This window comes from Gavia stellata, chromosome 1, assembly GCF_030936135.1.
Source record: "Gavia stellata isolate bGavSte3 chromosome 1, bGavSte3.hap2, whole genome shotgun sequence".
NCBI lineage: Eukaryota > Metazoa > Chordata > Aves > Gaviiformes > Gaviidae > Gavia > Gavia stellata.
Window position 1 is genome coordinate 130402328 of NC_082594.1, and position 20757 is coordinate 130423084.

General features: G+C 39.3%; 1 protein-coding gene across 2 annotated transcripts in view; it reads left to right on the forward strand.

Annotated features, from left to right (window-relative positions):
- Positions 1 to 20757, forward strand: part of STXBP5L (syntaxin binding protein 5L) — a 208653-nt gene that overhangs the window by 103822 nt on the left and 84074 nt on the right. For both annotated transcript variants that reach the window (XM_059819981.1, XM_059819988.1), the window contains exons 6-8: positions 6844 to 6907; positions 13940 to 14023; positions 20578 to 20701. In XM_059819981.1, coding sequence (XP_059675964.1) covers positions 6844 to 6907; positions 13940 to 14023; positions 20578 to 20701 — 272 coding nt within the window. The remainder of the gene's footprint in view (positions 1 to 6843; positions 6908 to 13939; positions 14024 to 20577; positions 20702 to 20757) is intronic.

The window sequence follows — 20757 nt, forward strand, 5'->3', positions numbered from 1 at the left end:
CTCTCCGAACTCCTTTTTCCACTTTCTACTACCAGATTTTCGTTCTTCTCAGAAATCATTACATTGGTTCTGTAATTGTGCAGGCTAATTTTTTTAAAAAGAAAACTGTTTTCTCTTTATTTGATTCTGTTTTGTCATACATTACTTTTATCTGCTTTAAAGATTGTCTTGGTACTTGAAGTTCTTACAACAGTATGTAAGTCACTCTGTTTCTGCACAAAGCTTCCCAGAATTATGTATTTTCCACATTTTCCTGGGTCCAAATTATAACATTGCTGAAGACTTCTTTTTGAGCTTTCTAATTTTAGAATAAAATAATTAAATAAAAGCTTCCATCCTTACAAGTTTTTTGAAGACTCCTGTTTTACAGTGAATGGTTTCTTTATTTCAGTCCTGTTCTTCTGAGTAAGAGTCAAGTCTTACAGCATATCAACTCTCTCATCTCCCAAAATGAACATGCGCCAAATAAATGAATACCTGCTGCTGTCAGGAATAACTTCTGATGAAGTGCAAAACAGCTCAAAATATCACTAGTTTCTTAAAAAACTTCTAGGTCTGTACAGCTGTCATGGGAACCCTTTGTTCCATTTTTCAATTATTCTGCAGTGTGTTTTTGTGGGCTTTAAGGTCAACGAAGGCTATGAGATGTTGCAATCTTTTGTATCATTAGCTCATACTTTCTTCTTGCTCAGTTGAAGGTATCTTTTGCTTCAGGAATTTTTTACTGCAAATCATTGCTGGTGCTTTTTGGACTTGACCTTCATTTATTTTCTTTCTTCTGTGTATGAACTTGGCTTTGTGTTTTATCCTCTTCATGTCTTTTCAGAGCTTTTATTTCCTCAGTCATTCTCAGCTGTACCCCACCTAGTATTTAGGAATGAAGAAGAATCTGCTCAAATATTTCACTTATGCCTTATTTTGACCTGCTGATTCTTCCTTATTTTCCCCTTTCTCAAGAGATAGGATCTAGTTATTTTTTACCCAGGCACCTAAAGCCAGCTTGAAGGAATGCCTATACACAAGTATCTGGCGTCAACAGTAGTGTGTTTTATTCACAATAGCTTCAAATGTGGTTGGTTTCCCAGCACCTCTTCATCCTTTCCAGGAGCTGTTGGATCTCTGCTTTTGCTTGTAATGTAATTCAACAGTGTTTTTCTTTCTTTGTAGGCTGTTCCACAATGACAGCATACAACTCTCCAGTCTCCTTGACAACTCTACTGTAATAGCAATGAGGGGAAACAAAACATTTTATATGTACTATAGCTACATAGGCAAAATGGTTTTGTGTGTCGACATTTCCACGTGCGGTATAATTTACTATCTAAAAGTAGTAATTACTGTATCTGTAGCTCAGATAATGTTTCATGAGTTCTGTAAACTAATATTGATATAATATAGTTAACTAAATAATTGCTTCGTTTAATCCTACTTGTAGTGTAGTCATGATGTCTACCCTTAGGAGAAATTGACTGTACAGCCTAATGCCTGGCACTCCTTTTACAAGCAACGCTGCTCTAGGACTCCAAAAAACATTGCTATTATTTCTATTTATACATACTTTCCTTGAGGAAACAAGAAGATGCAAGAAGTAAGGCACTGATCTGCCTTTGGCAGACTGTTCATGGTATTAGTGTGGCGCAAAGGACTGCCTTTGGGTTCCTATCCACAGTCCTACACTAGGAAAGAGATAACATCACTTTAGGAGAAGCAAGCAAGATGTATTGCCAGAGAAGATTTATCATGTCTCTCCTTCTGTGTCCAGCCATAGGGCAGGTTCAGAGCAAGAAGCGAAAGACCATGAAGAATGGAGAAAGTTACATCCCTTTCACGCGTAGTTTTCTTCCCCGCTCCATTTGATCTGGTGTTATTTTTTATCAGTATATCCTCCCCCAAACATCTTCCCCAAGATGGGACTGTGTGTGTCCCAAACCAAACCAAAAGCTTTGTGCTGCACCTTGTGAGTATTCCTTGTTGTTTAGTCCAAAGAGGAATGAGTTTTGATGCAAATACTTTACTTGATATGTATAAAAAAAAATAGTGTTTCTTGGAGCCCCGGAAAGGCAGTGCAGGACTGCCAGGGAGTAGGCTCTACAATTCCAAAATGCTTCAGGAACATCTGTTGTCATCACCCCCGAAATTCTGTGTGTGATCTGATCTGCAATGGCACATCTGAAATGAGTTTTAAGATATACAATTATTTGAAAAAGGTCCTTTCTTATTTCCTGACAGAGTTAGTGTTACGACTGCCAAACTTTATAGAGTCTGTTTCCTCTTACCTATGTATAATCAAAGCTGGCAGCTGTTAAGTGATCAAGGTATTTGTGATGGGTGGACCCTGGCTGGTTGCAAGACCCTCACCCAGCTGCTCTCTCTCTCCCCCTCCTCAACAGGACAGGGAAAGAAAATAAGATGGAAAAGCTCATGGGTCAAGATAAAGACAGGGAGATCACTTACCAATTACTGTCAATGGGCAAAACAGACTTGACTTGGAGAAAATTAATGTCATTTATTGCCAGTTAAAATAGAGTAGAACGGTGAGAAACAAAGACAGAAACTAAAACACCTTCCCCCCAACCCCCTTTTTTCCTAGGCTCAGCTTCACTTCTTCATACCCAACTCCTCTACCTCCTCCTCCTCCCCCCCTGAGCAGTGCAGGGGGATGGGGAATGGTGGTTGTGGTTGGTCCATTACAGGTCCTCTCCACTGCTCCTTCCTCCTCACACTTTTCCCCTGCTCCAGCACAGGTACTTCCACAGGCTGCAGTCCTTCAGGATAAACCTGCTCCAGCATGGGCTCTCCACAGGCTGCAGTTCCTTCAGGATATATCCACCTGCTCCGGCATGGGGTCTTCCACAGGCTGCAGGGGAAATATCTGCTCTGGCATGGTCCTCCCCATGGGCTGCAGAGAAATCTCTGCTCCCACACCTGGAGCGCCTCCTCTTCTTCTTTGCTCACCTTGGTGCTTGCAGGGCTGTTTCTCACATTTTTTTTCCTCACTCCTTACTCCCAGGCAGCATTTTCTGCCCGCCCTTAAATATGTTTTCCCAGAGGTGCCACCAGCTTGGCTGAGGGGCTCAGCTGTGTCCCACCGTGGGTCGGTTGGAGCCATCTGGAACCGGCTGTGTCCATCACAGAGCAGCCTCGGCCTCTCCTCACAGAGACCCCACTGTATCTCTCCGCTGCCAACACCTTGACACCTACATCCAATATTTGACATAAAAGAGCTATCAAGAATGGAACCAAGGATTGGTGGTGTACGTGTGAAAGCAAAACAATGGTTCATTGCATCTTTTGGTAGAGTGACATACCTGACAGACTGAAATAATAAAGCTGGAAGAAAATGGAAGAAGCCTGACCAAGTCAGTTACAATACAAAACAACTAAACTATTAAAATATCCAGGAGTAAAATAATACAAATATTAAGAGAATACTTATATCAAATATAGAGGAAAGAGAAAAAAGAAAAATAAAATCCCATACGTTTAGTGCACAGACTGCTGTGGTTGATATCAACTTTGCTGATAAAGTATATGAAGCTCTTACTCAACAAAGCTAAAGAAATAGCTAGGAACCTAGTAATAAAAAGATAATACTCCTAAAAGAAACAAAAAGTGCCTAATATCCTGAAAAGAAAAAAGAAATTTTATTACAGTGTTTCAGGACGCAAACCTCCCAGGATCCTCCAACTATTGTTTACAATAGATTTAAGACAGAGAAATGGAGTAGGTAGGAAAATGTATTGTATTAGTGAAGGTTCCCCTTTTTAGCTGAGGTCTTAGCATGGAAATCTGAGGCTATGCCCCTGCGAGAATATAAGATAAAAATAAAACTGGTAGTAAAAGACAGTTTTATATTATTTACAGAGGAACAACTCGTTTGTGTGACAATGAAAGTATAATTAGCCTAAATTCAGATGTAATGTAGAGTGACTACAGCTCATGTAAGTAAGAGTTTGCTTCTACTCAAAGACAAATGGATACATTCTTTGATAAGCAATGACATATATATCTTAAAAAGAAAACAATGGTTGCACAGATTTATTTAAATTGTTCTTGACTTTTAAAATTGGTAGGTACAAAGAGCAGCCTAGATAGGATCAACCTCTAGCTTAGAAAGACAGTATGCTCTTTCCCTTTCTCCCTCCATTTGCCCTGATTTTGCCACTATTCCTGGTCAAATGCCAATACTGGTATGGCCGAGCAACCCAACCTGCATACTGGTTGGTTCAGTGGGCTGGGATAACTGGCCAAAACCAGCATGCCTTGTCAGCTTGCGTGTGCTCCTTCCACCATTTCGTCTGTTGCCAGCTTAGTCATGCCTGATGTTTGCTTGGCTCTGCTCCCTCTTCTGTCATCTGTTAGTAGTTCTTATCTGGCTAAAAAGTAAAATTTCTTATGCTGCCTCTTCTCTTTGCGGTTTTTCGTCTTATTCTTATCCTTCCTCCTTTGCCCGTCATGGCATTTACCCCATGGCATGTACCCCAAACAGACCTAGTTCTTTCCATCAACATACTCTGACCAGTTCAGATAGGTGAACCTGTGTCAGAAACAAAGTTCAAAGCAGCCTAGAATGTCCCAAGATGTCATATACACTCCCTGAGGACAGATGTACAAGATGTGTGTGGGTCTAAGCACAGCTTGCAAATATCCTCATCTCACCCCTCAGCTCCCCATCACCGCCTACCTACCCTGCCTGCTCCAAGGTCTAGTGTTGTGGAAATGATTTTTTTATTCCAGTACAGGTTACTCAGAAACAGAAGCTCAGCTAGAGGGGTCCCCTCTGGGGAGTTGGCTTGGATAGGAATGACAGCCAGATCTCCTGCTAACTGCATCTTTGCAAAAATTGTTGCATGCCATGTCTCAGGCCAAATGGGTACTTGCTGCTGGCACCGTTAAAGACAGTCTGTATAGAATATTACTGTATAAACCGGCTGTCCATTGCTTTCCTGCTGATCTCACTTCTGTGCTGGGGTATGTTGCAAAATGCTCTTGCAGAAGTCTTGCTCACCAAGACCTCATGTAGGAAAGTAACATGCTGCAGGTATCTGTGGAATCAAGTTCTGCCAAAGCTGAAGATGGTGGAATGGGATCATCTCATGGAGAAGGTTCACCAAGGAAGGTGCTTGCCGCATTGCCACTAGCTTTGTGTATGCAGCTAGCAGTAATGTTAAAATATATGTGAAGGGGTAGGGTATAGCCTTGGAAGGTTGTCTGGCCTTTAGGTGACTTGAAGTTTTCTATCTCTTTGGCCTGGAATAAACTTAGTTTGGAAGGTCTAAGGATATCTGGAGTAATTTTTCATTGTCTATAGCTCAGAGGTAAATATCAGACAAGGTCTTTGCTACCCTGCTTTGGCCCCGCTTTAGTGCATGACCAAATAGCTGAAATATTTAAAACATTCTATGGGCAAAAAACAGAGACCAGAGGAAAGTCTGTATGCGTTCAAGAGTGTTGGAGAATACTGGTTTGGAAAGGAGGAGTCTATAAGGATATGGATTACTCCACAGTATTTTAGTTTTTGAGTTGCCTGGGAATTTTTGCATACCACTCTCAATCTTGATTTGGAGTCTGACCTGGTAGAATAAAGAGGCCAGTTTTGCTATAGTGCAGTATTTGAGCAAAGGAAGAGGAACACTGTTAATTTAGGAAAATCGTTTGAGCAGCTTGGCTGAAGAACCCTGTTTTGATTTGTTTCTTTAATTCTCTTGTGGATTGTTTTTCAACTTGGAGCCTAGGTAGTTTAGAGGTATGGCTTCCAGATAAATTCTTAGCTTTATGGGCCGTGCCAATCTCTGCCATATTTCTTTTCCTGGTGACCTTTGGTGAACCAAGATCAGTCATGCAAGTCTACATCCTAAGCTGAACTCCAAGGGCCATGTGCTCTGACCCCAGAACCTAGATGGAAGAAGGGTCCTGTTCTGTGCAGGCATTCAAAACTTTGTGGACTGGTGCTTGTCTTCTTGCTCTGTATGACTGCCAGGGCCTAAAGGTCTGGTCAGAAAAGATGACAGTTGAAATATCTTCATCCATCTATTCAGTTTCCTATGATTTGCATTTGCTGTCAGGTGCTGGACAACAACGACTTAAGCAGCAGTCCCTGTACTGAGCTGCATACTAAGTTGTTGGTACATGTTACAAAAAGAGAGAGGACAGCAAGAACAATAAGTAATCTTTATAGAGGCTTATGAAGACTCACGGGATGAGTCTTATGGCTGAGGAGCCTCACTGAACATACATTGTGGGTGTAACTGTATTAGTTGGTCTGAAGATGTCATAAGGCTTTACAGAATAGACAAAGGCAAGATGCTCCATTTCTGAAACCCCACTGCAGTAATGCTAAGAAGCTACCTGACAGAGCAGCATAGGTGAGATTACTGGAGCCCTGTAGCCCTGTCATTAACAAGATTGGAACTTGGTGAGGCTTGTTATCAGTAATTGAAATGAATCCAGTGAAGACTTTGCAAATCCTTTTCAGATTAGCCTTGAAATCCAGCGAGTGAGGAGGGAGGGTGGAAAGAGAGGGAGTCAACAAGAGAAAAGGCAAAAAAAGCCTTAGAAATGAGAGAAAAAAATTACTGTAATAGGAGGAATAGTGAGATTTTAAAAATTAGAAGAAATGATTCATCAACAAAGAAGAATCTTCGCCTATAACAGCAAAAAGGAAATAGAGGGCAACATGAAAATATATGGATAACTTTCAGATAGTTATCTTGCCCTGTTGGGCTTTTTAGAATGACTTTTAAACCATTGGAGGTGCATGTTAATACACCTAGAAATTAACATAAGCATCTAGCTTTTCATACAAAAAACATTCACAGATTTGAATTCATTTTTGTCTTGCAGATCCACAAAGACTCACCCTGGGCCAGTTGTACATTTAAGTGACAGCCCAAGAGATGAGGGAAAAGTGAGTACAACTAATGGTATAAAACATTGCAGCATTTCATAGCCTTTATTTGCCTTGACAGCTCTTTCTTTTTGCTTACTCACTAATTTTATCAGCTGCTTGCTTTGTATATTTGCAAGGTCACTTTTACTATTTTACAGTTTTTATTTAAAAAAAGTTCTCTTTGTACAATTTTAATAAGTAAAGATCTGTGATACAGACCACATACTGTACTTTGAAACCTAAAGCCAATCCAAAATGTTCCTGATTAAATAAACTTGATTTTTATTTAAGTAAGAATTGGCTAAAAACTGTATCATCAGTACTTGTATAAACATGCTATTATGAAGGCATTATAGTAAGTTTCCATAAGATAGTAAGTCTTTTCTTACACAAGAATAATAATGATGGTAACCCACGTTTGGAACTTGCTGCTGTTTGTGAACAGAGTTGAGAATAGCAAAGAGCTGTCAACAAGTGGAAGCAAAACATATAGTCAGAGCATTAGGGTCATGATTGATACCATCAGGAGGCAAAATCTGAGTTGGCTTTATTTGTACGGTAGCTTTTCCAAAATAAAATTTGGTTGCCAGAATACCAGTTTTATTAGAGATTTTTTATTTATGTGTTGCTACTGAATTTTTGAACATTTTGCCTGTGTGGAAGGGACATTTAACTGTTTCATCATTTTTGATCACTTTTGCCAATTGCATTTCAGCATGTATTTATAAAGGACTGCATCTTAAAAATGGTGTATCTGTTTGACAGTGTGCCTAATGTAACAGCTGATGGTTATTGGAAACTAGCAGCAGTTTGAATTTCTGATGTTGATGTGGGGGACATTATCCTGAAAATAATATGGGTACCAAGAAAAATACCAATGACTACGTCTGAATTTCGTTTGCGTTATCCGTCCTTGGACTTATCCATATTGCAAGGTGAACTATATGCAAATGATGCATTTGCCAGCTAGCCCTCCAACAAGTTAGAGTGGATCTCTAAGCTTTTTTGGAAGAATCACAATAGATCAAGCAATTTAGAAAACAGCAAATAAAGTAATTAAATGCTATGAAGCATAGTGTTTTAGCCTCAAACCAGAAGCCATCAAGAAATGCTATTTAACTACTTATGGCAAAATACCTGATAAAAATAAAGGTTTATTAATGAGGCAGAACTCTTGTTTGCTGACCACACCAGAAGCTGTTGATGACCTACCTAAAGCACACAGTGTAGGGAAAAAGGATATGATACTAAAAGAAAAAAATGATCTTGTGAGTGAACAACTCTTACAGGAATGTCATAGGGCCATGACCAAACAGAAACCTAAAATATTTTTACTTCATCAGAAACAGAGATGATGAAAACGTCTCAGGAAAGGGAGTTAGAGGAGAACTTGCTTGGAAATATGATTGCTTGTTGCTCAGAGGGCACATTGGAGACATCTGGGCACTGATGAAGTACTAGCATACTAACAACAGCAGCAACAGCAAAATTAGATGGATCCCTATAGAAAACAAACACTGGAAATTTATGGGGAGAAAGAGTAGAAAATGTAAGCCATACTGAAACCATCCCAGTGCAGCTATTTGTATCATTGATAGATTGAGATAGATTGAGAGTGGTGTAAAGAACAAATTGGTGCTAACAAAATACTTGCAGAATGTGGAACTCATAGTGTTTGATGTTTACAGGAAGGCAGTAAAAGGCATACACAGGTGTAAGAGAAGATCCAAGCACAAAATCAAAAGACATAGCTCCAGATCAAAAAATCCAAGAGTAGAGAAAGAAATGAAACTAAATTTTTCAACTAAGTCTCATTAAACTTTGGTTGAAAGAATGAGGGATGAAACAATCTCTTCAGAATGGGGAAAAAATGAAAAAAAACCACCCACCAAAAACCCTTCTGGGACTTTTGCTGTTCAGCATAGTCATAAACAACCTAGAAAAGACAGTAAGGAGTGATGTGATCACTGGACTTTAGGAGGCTGAGAAACTCAGCAGTAAAATGGCAGGTTAAATACTGTCTTTTGTAAGTATTCAGTGTAAATGTTGGAAAGTGATATGTGTGCAGGGAAATATTTCTGACTTTACATATGAAACAATGGGTCTGAGCTGATCATTACTGTTTGGTATCAAGAGCTTAGAGGGATGATTGATAGTTCAATGAAAATGTCAGCTCAATGCTCACTAGTGACTGATAAAGAAAATCAAAATTAGGCATTATCTGGAGAATAGACAACAAAACAGGGCTATTGCATAAATTCATGGTTGACTTGCCTGCTGAATACTGAGTATAATTTTTGTTCTTCTATCTCAGAAAGAACATAATTGTGGTAAAAGAAATTTAGAGAAGGGGCAAGATTTTCTATATGAGACGCAGCTAAGTCAGACAGGACAATTCATTGTGGAAAAGAGTTGATTGTGAATCTGAGTTTGAAAATCACAATTGTTATGAAGAGGGTAGAAACAGTTCATGGTCTCTTTCAATACAAAAAAATAAAAGGTTATCAAATGAAGCTGACAAAAGTCAGATTCCAAAGCAGCCAATTAAATACTTTTTCAAATGTGCAATGGGTAGAAGCTATACGTTTTTTTCCAAATGGTGCTGTGGGTGCTGAAAATGTATATTGGTCACAAGGAGACTAGGAAAGTTAACACAAGAGAAATCAATTTGAGGGTTACTGAAGAGGTTTGCTGAATTTTCCTAAAGGTTGTGAAAGATGAGATTAAACAGAGTGATGTCTAGTTGAGAAGTTGGCTATCTTTGAATGAGAAAATTACTTAGGCTGAGAGAATGCGTGAGAGTATGATAAGTACTTGTCCTCACATACTGTTCTTTGGTATTTGCTCTTGGGCATTTAAGTATGAGATACTGTGATAGGTAGACCTTTGGTTTAGTTTAGTAGAGCTGTTTCAAGATAGTTCTACATACTCTGCTTAGCTCCTCAGCTTCAAGTTAACCAAAGACCACCAAGAGGTGTTGGTGGGAGAAATCAGACTCCTCACATCACTTCATGGGGAGCAGCAGATGAAAGTGTTCTTTACTATGCTTCAGGAATTAAATAGTGAGTACAAATCAGTCATAATCGTTGCTCAAAATACAAATATTCTTGTACTCTTTACAAGGGTATTGTTCTCTGCAGGGGTCCAGTGGTATATCCTTCTCTGGGATATCACAAAGTTGTTTATAGATCTGAGTATGTTTGTCTGAAGTAAACACGTAGCGTTCTTCTATGGGCACTGAGTGGTTGAGAGTCCTAAAACACAGATAAAACTTTCCAAATCTAGGTCAATCATAAGATCTCTTTTTGAAAGCCAGGGAAATTTGTGTGCTGACTATATATATTCATCTTTTAAAAATTCTTTAAATTCCTAAAAGTTCCAGTTTATATCAGTGACTGATGACCAGTTTTTCTGTGCCAAAAGATTGAATGTAATTCCAGAAGACTTCTGCCATTCAAAATTTCTCTGAAGTGCCCTCCGGGCAAACTACCAAGGCAGACTTTGGAGACAGTCTCTTTTATGAATCTAGTAAGCTGTGGCTGGAAGATGGACAACAAAGAGAATTTGGGCATTTAGTGTGTCACTTAAGAACAATTTGGGGACCTAGTGATTAAGTCCATGAAATATAACTGTGTCTGCCAAATCAACGAATAAGTGTACATTAGGAACAGACTGAAGTGCACAGACGTTTGTAAGTGGCAGATCTGTAGCAAACATGATTTTTCTTCCCGACAAAGGAGAAGACATTATCTGCAATGATCTGCAGTTTCCCAGCAACTGGAGAAAGCTTAATAGGAAAAGGTTTAATGTTATTAACTATTAGCTGGTGGACTAAACTTCCTATCTCTGAGTCTGTGTTCTGAGATCTAATAACACCTAAATACAATGTGCATTTGGCAGGCTTGGTTTTTTTCTCCTAGCTGTTTTGTGCTAGCAGGACAAGTAAGGGGCTGGCTGGCATGTACCAGGATGCAATTAGTTGACTGTAAAGGAGAAATCTCCCTAAAACATCATCATCAAAAGCATTTCATGAAGAAGGATTTGTTAAGTCAAAATGTGGAGCAACTCCACTAGACAAGGAAGATCTTGCCAGGACTCCTCCCTCCTTCAAATTCTGTCCAGCCTTCTGCATGGTTCTTAATCTAATTAAGCATGAGTAATTAAACAAGGTGCCAGGAGACACAAGCTGAAGAGAAATCTTTGGGTTTTTTACTTCCTCAACTCTTTTTACACATATTTTTCTTCTTTGTCTATGTTTTCTCCTTCAACTGCATTTATGGATGCTCTATTTTTTACCTCATTGAGTATTACAAACATAGAGCTTGTCCTATGGATCTCTCAAGTGCTTACCATGGCCAAGAGGCGTGCGAATATTTCAGTTTCCTATGGTTCGGGCAGGTCAGAGTTCAGAGCATGATAAATATACTGGCAACGAGACTAATCACATTCACCTGGTTGGAGTTCTGACTTTAGTGTCATACCACAGTACTAACATTTTAGCAGCATGGCTACCATCTGAGCAAAGAGAGAGAGATATTCCTGGCTATGGAGCAAATCTGTTTATCTTTCAACTTCTTCCCTGGAATCACAGCGCTTCGTATCTTGCAGTTCTGTAGTGCTGTTGCGCATTAAGCATTTCAGCAATAGATCAAGTGAATGCTGTCTCTGATAGGAGGTATTTAACGTTTTAGTAATTACTTGGAGCATGATATCTTTGCAAAAGAGTGATAAAAATCAAAAGACAAACTTGCTTCACCAGGGAGAAAGGTTTATTGTGAAACAGGGTCACATACTAAATGTTTTTCTATTCCTTCAGTTTCCTGAGTATATTTGTACAAAAGCTGAGGTGAAAAGAATACTGGTAGATACGAACTGAACTCAACTGGTTTGGTACCCAGCTGTAATGCACTGGTGCAAGTGCTTGTTATGATGACAGTAAGGAAGCCGCTCAGACTCCGTATCATATTGATTAAAATACTATTACTTGAAGTTAATATGAAAAGGAAAAAGAAGATAATCTTGCATTCCCTTAGGTGGTGGGAACCCCAAGTTGTGCAGCATTGGATGGACCTCCAATGTGCTGGTCCCCTCTGTGAAGAGGTTTGCCAGCACTTTGGTCTTTAGAGATCTCAAAAGATATTGTTTTTTTTTTAAATCTATTCATTTCTACTGTCAAGCAAAAGAATAGTCACATGAAAACATACTTACATCAAGATAAAGATAAGGACACAAAGGTGCTGTAATTGCCCTTACCAAGTGGGAGCTGCCTACAGGTGTCTTTACAATTAGCCAGCTAAGTTTATCTTGTGGCCAAGGAATATGTGCAGCACAACACAGACCTGAAAGCCAAGTGCTATGTGCAGCACAACGTAGCACAACACAGGGCCTGCACCTATTCGGGTTAACTGTGGATCGCTAACTCCTGGATATACAATTGTCTTCCATTCAGGATCACTACACTAACAGCGAAAGCAATTGCAGTGAAATGCTTCTTTGTTCACTCTCTCGATGGCAATCTATTATCCCAGAATACCATATGGCATCCTGACACAAGTGCTATCCAGTTAGCTGCATGCTTTCTGAACAGGATGTCTTTTCACATTTACTCTGCTGCAGAATCCCATAGGGACCCATCCAGAGCAAAAATGATAAATAGTCTGGAATTTCCTCAGGACAGTTTGAATTTTTTTCAGGAGCAGAATGCTTAAGTAATCAGGTATTGTTCGTACTCAGGTATTAAATATATTAACTATAAATCATTCCCAGATTAGGTAATACATCTCCACATAATGTATAATCTCCTGGCAATATAAAGAATCATATCTAGTAAGACTGAGAGTATTCCCAGACTCTTTTATAGCAGTATTGATGTATCAATTATATTTAACTTGGAAACAAAGTGATGCTTTGTTTAGCAGTCCAGCCAAGTTTCGTTTTTATGGCTTATGCAAGTTAAAGTGAGTGATAGCAAAGACGCTGGTAAGGTTTCACAGACTAAGAGTTAGTCTTGTCATTCTTCTGCTTAAATTCTTAATATAGAAACTGTAGATTCTTGCCTGCATTCTGTTATCCATGTGTTTATGGACAAAGAAGAACTGCAGTTATCATTGCCAGTTGTATAACATATTCCATAGCAGAAATGTAGGAGTCTGCCAGTTTGGTCATTCCCAGTCTTCATGTCCAGCATAGATTCTTAGGAAGACAGGCTCTATAGGAAGCAATTTCCAGGACACCTAAGTAGGCTAGACCTCACATCTTCCATAAGATCTGAAATTAACTGTGTACAAATGAAGAGTAGTCAATACAGTGTCAGATCAATAACTCAGTTCTTTTCAACAGATACAAGGAGAAAGGATTATGTTCATTCTTATTTTTCTCCTGAGCATCATTTTTCTTTGGACAAATCTTCTTTGCTGGTATTTCTCAGGTGTGCGTGATGATATAACATACCTGTTCTAGAAGAAGTAAAAATTGGCATACCAGTTAATTTATTTTCAATTTCTAGGAAAGCAAGTAATTTATTCTCTGCAGGGGGAGTTCTTCAAAATGTTTTAAAGCAAGAGAAAGCAGAAATTAAAGGAATGTAAGTAGCTGAATGAGAGTTTAATCTGGTGACTCTTTAGTTTGAAGTTATTTAAGTGATCTCTTAGGTGTCAAACAATTTTCCCTCCAGCCAGGGCCAAGGAAGGTAAGAGCTGACAGGAACATTCTACGGTCTTATTTTCTCAGCAGATACAGAATTGTGGAGACTGTCCAGGCACATAATCTTGCAGAAAAAATAAACAAAGAAAAAAAGCTATATAAAGCAAATTTTTTCTTCCATATCAGATCTTGAATTTTCAGTAATGAGAAATAATTTATACTGAAAGATAGTTTGAAAGCAGGGTATTATGTGTAGTGGAAACTACAACCTTGCACATTAGTTTGGCATTTCTTTTCATAGTGCTTATTTATTTTTTTAAAAAAATCTCTTAAAACCGTGAAGTTCTTCAGTATGTGTCTATACCTTTTGAATCTGAAACTATAATTGTGTTTGTTTCCCTCCCCCAGCTATTGATAGGCTATGAAAACGGGACTGTTGTACTCTGGGACTTACGATCTAAAAGAGCTGATCTGAGAGCTTACTACGATGAGGTAAGCAATCCCCATTAATTCAGAAAAACTGTTATTCAGCAGCTTGTCATACGTCTTATCAAGCAGATGGCTATTTCTCTTCAGGCATTGCTTGTTGTGGAAATACTGTTTGTGCTATGCTTTTGAACAACTTATTGACAACAGAAATCAAAACCTGAAACCTCTAGTTCTAATGCATTAGGCTTTTGTGAGCGTACTATGACATGGAGTCTCTTCCCCTTGATTCTGACAAGTTCATCAGCTTCTGTGTGGGGATCCTCAGCTGCACGGAGTGTAGTAATGAGCTGAGCTGAGATAGACCTACATTAGGAATTATATAATTATCTTAACTGACTATCACTAGAACATTAACTAGAATGAAAGACAAACTACTTTGTAGGGCTATTGGTATTGCCTAGTACTCAAGATCTGATTAAAAGGTTTTCAAAATTGTATTCTCATAGTTTTATCAGACATTTGTCTCTTGCTGTCTGTAAGCAGATTGTATCAAGCACAGATGCAGTTCTTGTATCAATAAACAGGCTATTTCAAAAATAGATATATTCCTAGTTATTATGATTTTAGTACTAGCCCTAGGGAAGAACATGCATTGTTCTGCCAGCCCTTCTGTAACGTTCGCCATGGATGAATGTGAATGCAACTACAACTGAAGGTAGAAAAGGACTTTTTCTTTAAAGTGATCCAGGCAGTAATTGCTTTCCTGTAGTTCTCTTTCCTTCGTCGTCTTGCCACCTTATTACATGTAAGTAGTACACACATCTATATTCACTCTAAAAAGTAATCTAAATATATCTGAATCCTGCACTTCTGTTTTTAGAGACACATCAACACTACACTGAGCTTCAAGGTTAAGATTCGGAGCACCTGCATAGCAAATGTTCCAAAGGACAGGGCAATTCGGAGTTTAAACAGGACAGCACTTAAGCCTGAAGACATGGCCACTAAATTGTCTCTAAATGACAGTCTGCCTGTGCGTACATTTGTGAAATTGCATCTGTTCTATTACTAAGGCTGGGCAACTTTTTCCTGTTACAGGTCTTCTGGGGGGGTGTCTGTCCACTCACTGTCCTCTCTTGTGCCTAGAATGAGACTACAGAAAACAGGATCTTCATAATACTGTTTCCTTTTTTTTTTTTGCTTGTTGAGACAGAGTAGTTGGGCGTTGAAAATTTCTCATAGAATTTAGTTGTTCCACATTTTTCAGTACCATCCTCAGGAATGTTTTTTGGCCTTTTTGTCAGTCATGTGCTTTCTTCCTCAGTGGTTACTTGCTGTGTCATTACTCCACTTTGTGCAACTTGTGATGGCTTGCTATCGTCTACTGAAATAGTTGCAAGATTCTTATTTTGTCTTTAAAAGGGTTGTGTGACTAGCCACGGTACTTTATTCCAGACTTTCAGGCTCCAGATTGGTAATGTTCCAGATCTGCTAGGATTCCCCTAGGGAGCCCCTAAAAAGGGCTCCTTTTTAAATCCTGGGTTATATAGCTTTTTGTGAGTCACAAATTATTAGTTCGGCATGTGCCACTTGGTATTTGGCACCAACCCTAGTTTTCAAACCTAAGCCTCTTCTTACAGATTGGTCACCTAAGATTGCCATCCAGAAAACATCGTTCCTGCTCCCCTTCACCATCCCATCCGGACTGATGCAAGGCCTCTGTGCCCCATGACGTCTGACCAATCTTTCGGTATCGTTGTTCTAGCGCTGAGCCAGCCAGTTGCAATTGCAGGGTATCTGTGAGGTCTCAGATAAATTACTGTAAATGTTCTGTATCTTCATTGAATACCTCTTTGAAGTCCCTCTTTGAATGGGGTCTGAATGAGATTAATTCAGCCTCATTTTTCTTACTATCATTATTCTTTCTTTAGTACCAGTTTTGAAACTAATGTAGACACCCTATTTGATGGTGAAAGAACTGGAAATCTCATCTAACTCACCACTTCCTCTTCTGGCATCTTTAAGGATCGTCGGATGTCACGATCTTTTCTGGCTTATCAGTGGAGCAGAGACTTCTGTGTAGTATCAAAAATTCCCCTGGCACCAGGCTTCTCCATTAGCACTTGGTATGTACTGTGAGAAACAGCTTATTTTCTTGTCTTTGATGGACTGTGAGTGTTCATCACCGAGGCAAGTTCGTTCCTCTCTGTAATCTTCTTCAAATACCTGTTCAGCTTGGTAATGTCACTCAAAAATGAAGATTCCATCTGAATACTCATCCTTTCACAGGATCAAGCCTCAACTGGATTTCTCCTGTGTTACCCTTGATGGCATTGGATTTTAGTCTCCCCAGACCGGCTGTCGAGAAGGAGGCTCTCTGTTGGTATTCAGATCTGTAGAACCTGTCACTGTGCAGCAACACGAGCAAGAATTTAACAGCAGACATTTTTTGGTACAGAAGAAGAAAGGAGGCTGGTAACTGGTTGTCTATCTACAAATCTAAATATTCTTCCTTTTTAAGTTCAAGATGGGGACTATATCTGCTGACGTTCAATTGTAATAGGGAGGAATAGTTTCGTATCTCATAAATGTAAAGATACTGCTTTTCATACAGCCACAAGAAATGCTTTCTTTTCATTGTCAGTGAGAACCATTATTAAAAGGTCTCTTCCCTTCAATTTTTTCACTATGTTTAGTGCTGTTTTTTTAATTGAGGTCTTAGAAGTAGTGGAATAGGTCCTCTTTATCTGCACTCTTGAACAGTTGGCTAACAAAAGAATCATCAAGAGACAACAGTTCTCAGTCCACTCGGACGTCACCACTGTGAAATCTTGCCTGTGCTTTCTAGGCTGCATGGCATTGTCATGCCAGCGTGATGCTTCACATTACACGAGACTTGCAGGCATGGATACGAGACATATGTTGCAGACATCTCCTCAGAATATGGGTAATCTTATGACAGGGAGGTGAGTTCTTTACTACAGTATTAGCAGGATCTGTCCAAGAAGTATGCCCTTTCATTTTCCTTGCCATCCAGATTAATGTCATGAACACATTGCTCCTAGAATAAATAGCTCCCTGAGATAACCCAATAGCTTGTAAGTGGTGGAGCTGAAGAGTCTGCCTCATGTTCACAGACCTGCAATTGTAGCATTTACAGCTGCATTCCTTACTCCATCTTTGTCATGCTATACTTCATGTCTTGAAGACTGGGAACCTTTCATAAACATGTCTGCTCATTTCAAATGAGAGAGCTTCTCACCAAGGATGGAAAAGTCTGTACAAGTTGCACTATCTAGAATTTCTCTCCTTGGTGTTCTTGTAAGCCTGTATCTTCCTTTTAAAGCTTCTCCCTGATACTTATGGTTTACTCACTGGAGCTAAAAGTAGTCCTGTCTCTCTTTTAGCGCCGCTGATGACCGGTTAGAAGCTGCTACAGTTCATCAACTCCTGATACAAGGAGTTTCTATATTGTCTTCTCTACTGTGTCAAAGCTTCTCAAGAGACTAAAATCTTCACTCTGGGACCAGGTGTTTCACAAGCCAGGAGCTTGAACCTGCTGCTAAAGAATCTTTTGTCTGCTCTTGAAGATGTCAGCTGCAAACTTGTTTCTTTGTATGATGATGATTGTCATCTTCTCAGTGATGATATGTATGAGATATTCAGGCCCTTTCAATCAATGCTCCTATATGATGCCCTCTATAACAGGCTTTCCTTGCAAGCCCTTTTATAAATTCCTTCTAAAGTTTATTTCCATTAATTGGTGCAAAAAGAGAGCACATAAACAAGACAGATCCTTCAAAGGATTCTCAAGTTATTATTGATAGTTGGCAGACCCAAAAAACCAGCCATCTTCATACACAGACTGTTTAAAAGTTTGACAGGTTGTGTCGACGCACATTCAGAGCTTCCTGAAGCACAGTCATCGTCTTTCATTAGAAGACATCTCCAAAATGAAGCTGCAGAGTTCACAGAGACATTTGCCAAATGACACCTCCCTACCTTTATCAAGCACTATGCCATTATGGAAGTAACAAATCGGATGTGGCCTTTGCAGTAATGGTCCTGCAGTATTACTAACTCAAAGGATTCTTAAGATTCAAACAATAGGATGAGATGAGTATGGTGCTTGTTCAAAATATGGTTAAAAGTGGTCCTAGAGTCCTCATGATTTCTTCGCAGTGGAGGAGGTTTGTGGTTGGGAAGGAACTGAAATGGTGTTGGGCATGCTTAATTTTAGTACATGCTGAGTATGAGAGAAGATGGAATATGTATGTAACCACTCTGGGTATTGCAGAAGAAGAAACATACCCAATCTGGAGTGATATGCTTTATGTGCATGCACTGTGTGAAAATTCACATGAGTCACCCACCGTGATGAACTCCTGTTCTACGCAAATAACTGCTCCTTTTTTGCGTGGATGCTAACAAAGTGGATCAGAATGCTAGACATATTTTAGCAGAGAGAAAATTATGGACTTATTCAGTACCACCTTTCAGTATTAGTTGTGACTCCCAGCTGTGACCTCCAAAAGCAATTCTAAGTATTTCTTGCCTGTTTTGGGGCAAAATCTAACAGGTGAGTTTGAGTTGCTGCTGTCCTAGCTGTCTGTGACACGAGCATTCCACCTCAGCTCCGCTCAACAGGAGGTTTATGCTGGCAGGTGGCACCTAGCAGCTGAGAGGCAGTTTAACAAGCAGCTTGGTACAATTTTCAGCTGCTAGTTACTAGCTCCTGCTCAGACACAGTTAGCGACTGTAACCACGTGAAATGTTTCTATGTGTGATAACACATGAAAAGCAGATTCAAATTTGGCATGATAGCAAGCATGAATGAGCTCATGTCAGAATTAATTTGCACGAAGATAGACATGCCTTCAATGTAAGTGAAGCAGTGCTCCCCATAGATCCAAGGTCCTTACTACCTGAGGGCAATGACATTGGACTCTGTCTGTATGAACCGTCTCTCTGTGTTGTCTTTTGCTTCAGTTATAGTTTGGTATCTTCTGGGTCTTTAAGGGGAATTGTGTGCCAGCCCCCCTCTGGTAGGTAAAAGTTTTAGTGACACCCATTATGTCACTCAAAGATAAATATCTAGAGTTGACTTTGTTCAGCTCCGTTGTTTGAGTCTTTATTGGCATGACCAGCTTACTAGTGTGTTAGCAAAGCATTCACATACAAGGCATGCCAGATTCCTGTTAAAACATCTGGGTCAATCTTAACGCAAAGGTTCATTTCTGGCTATGCTGTCCAGCCTCAGGAGCTGAGTAAAGTTTTGGGAAAGGGTCACAACCTTTTCATTGGTTTCTTCTGATACTCCCTCCAGACCATGAGTCATTACCAACCGTGACAATCAATATACTTATTAAAAGAGGAAGACCAACAGAGAGCTTTGAATGGTGACCAGTAGCACTTAGGTTTGTTTCTTGTCAGCTTAAGCAAAATTGATATGAACAACTCCAATGCTGACTTACGAAAACCCAGGCATGATTTTAAAGTGATTTGAACAGGTAAATGGCCATATGCAACTGTAAGTGCATGCAAGGCCTTAGCATTTCCTGGGTTGCAAAAATGGAAATTTGTTAAACCGCATTCAAAAATAGGTCTTTCTTATTTACATTTACATAAAAACATATTGTGTTTTTTGCTATTTGGCAGCTAACATTTCTGGAAGGGAAATGGATTCAAGGGAAAATTCTGTGAGTTTGTGGTTCTGAGGGGAGTGTGTGGGAAACTGTGGTATACAATGAATCAATACTTTGTTTTGTCAGAAAATGGCTTTTGTTAGTTCCCAGCACATACCAGTGAAAATGAAGGACTTACACCATTATCCTTTCAGCTAGTTTGATGTCATTATGGATATTTTCAGTCAGTTCCACTAATTATGCATGAAATACTAAGAATAGTCTATTAATTTTTGAAGTTTTGCTTTTTGGCATACATAACATTCATCACGTGGTATTTGCATTGTGTACATAGGAGTGCGATATTCCTCTTCTCTGAAGCACTATCTGTTCCAAAAGTATCTTACATCATTGTTTTGGTAATTTTCTATATCAAAGAAACAACCCTGGTCTCTTTAGTGGTTTTGGTTTTATATTAAACCAAATTTCTGTGTACTTGCTCTGAAACTTAAGGGGGGGGGGGGGAAATTATTCAAGAACAGAGTACTAGTTCTACTTTTCCTAAATAGTCCTCTGGGGAAGACTGCATGTGTTGTATGTTACCTGTAAAACTTGTCACCCAGAATTCCCTGTATGTTTGCCAGATGAAATACTTCCAAGGAGAGCTATCAGACATACCGCGATTGCACTGTATGTCCCTTGTTCTTATACTTTTACCTTAATACCTTGTTCCTTCAATTTTGGTCTGATTCAGTACAGGCTTTCTTGCATTCTTCTGTTATGTTAGCATTTATAAGGAATTGTTTTGCTCGACTAGCAGTAGATTACAGCCATTGGTTACTAAAAAGTGCTGGTAATGGACTTTAGACAAACAAGAACCATCCAACTGTTGATATACCATAGATTAATATAATTCGAAGTCATACCTTAAAATATTGTTAGTGTAAACACAGTATTCCTTTTCTGTCTCAAGTTCTTCTTTCATTTCTGTAGGCTATTCATTCTGTTGCTTGGCATCATGAAGGGAAACAGTTCATGTGCAGTCACTCTGATGGCAGCTTGACCCTATGGAATCTGAAAAGTCCTAACAGACCATTCCAGACCACAATTCCACATGGTAATTTTGATAGTTAAAATTATAACTAAGAAGCAATACAATGTTCTCCATACTGT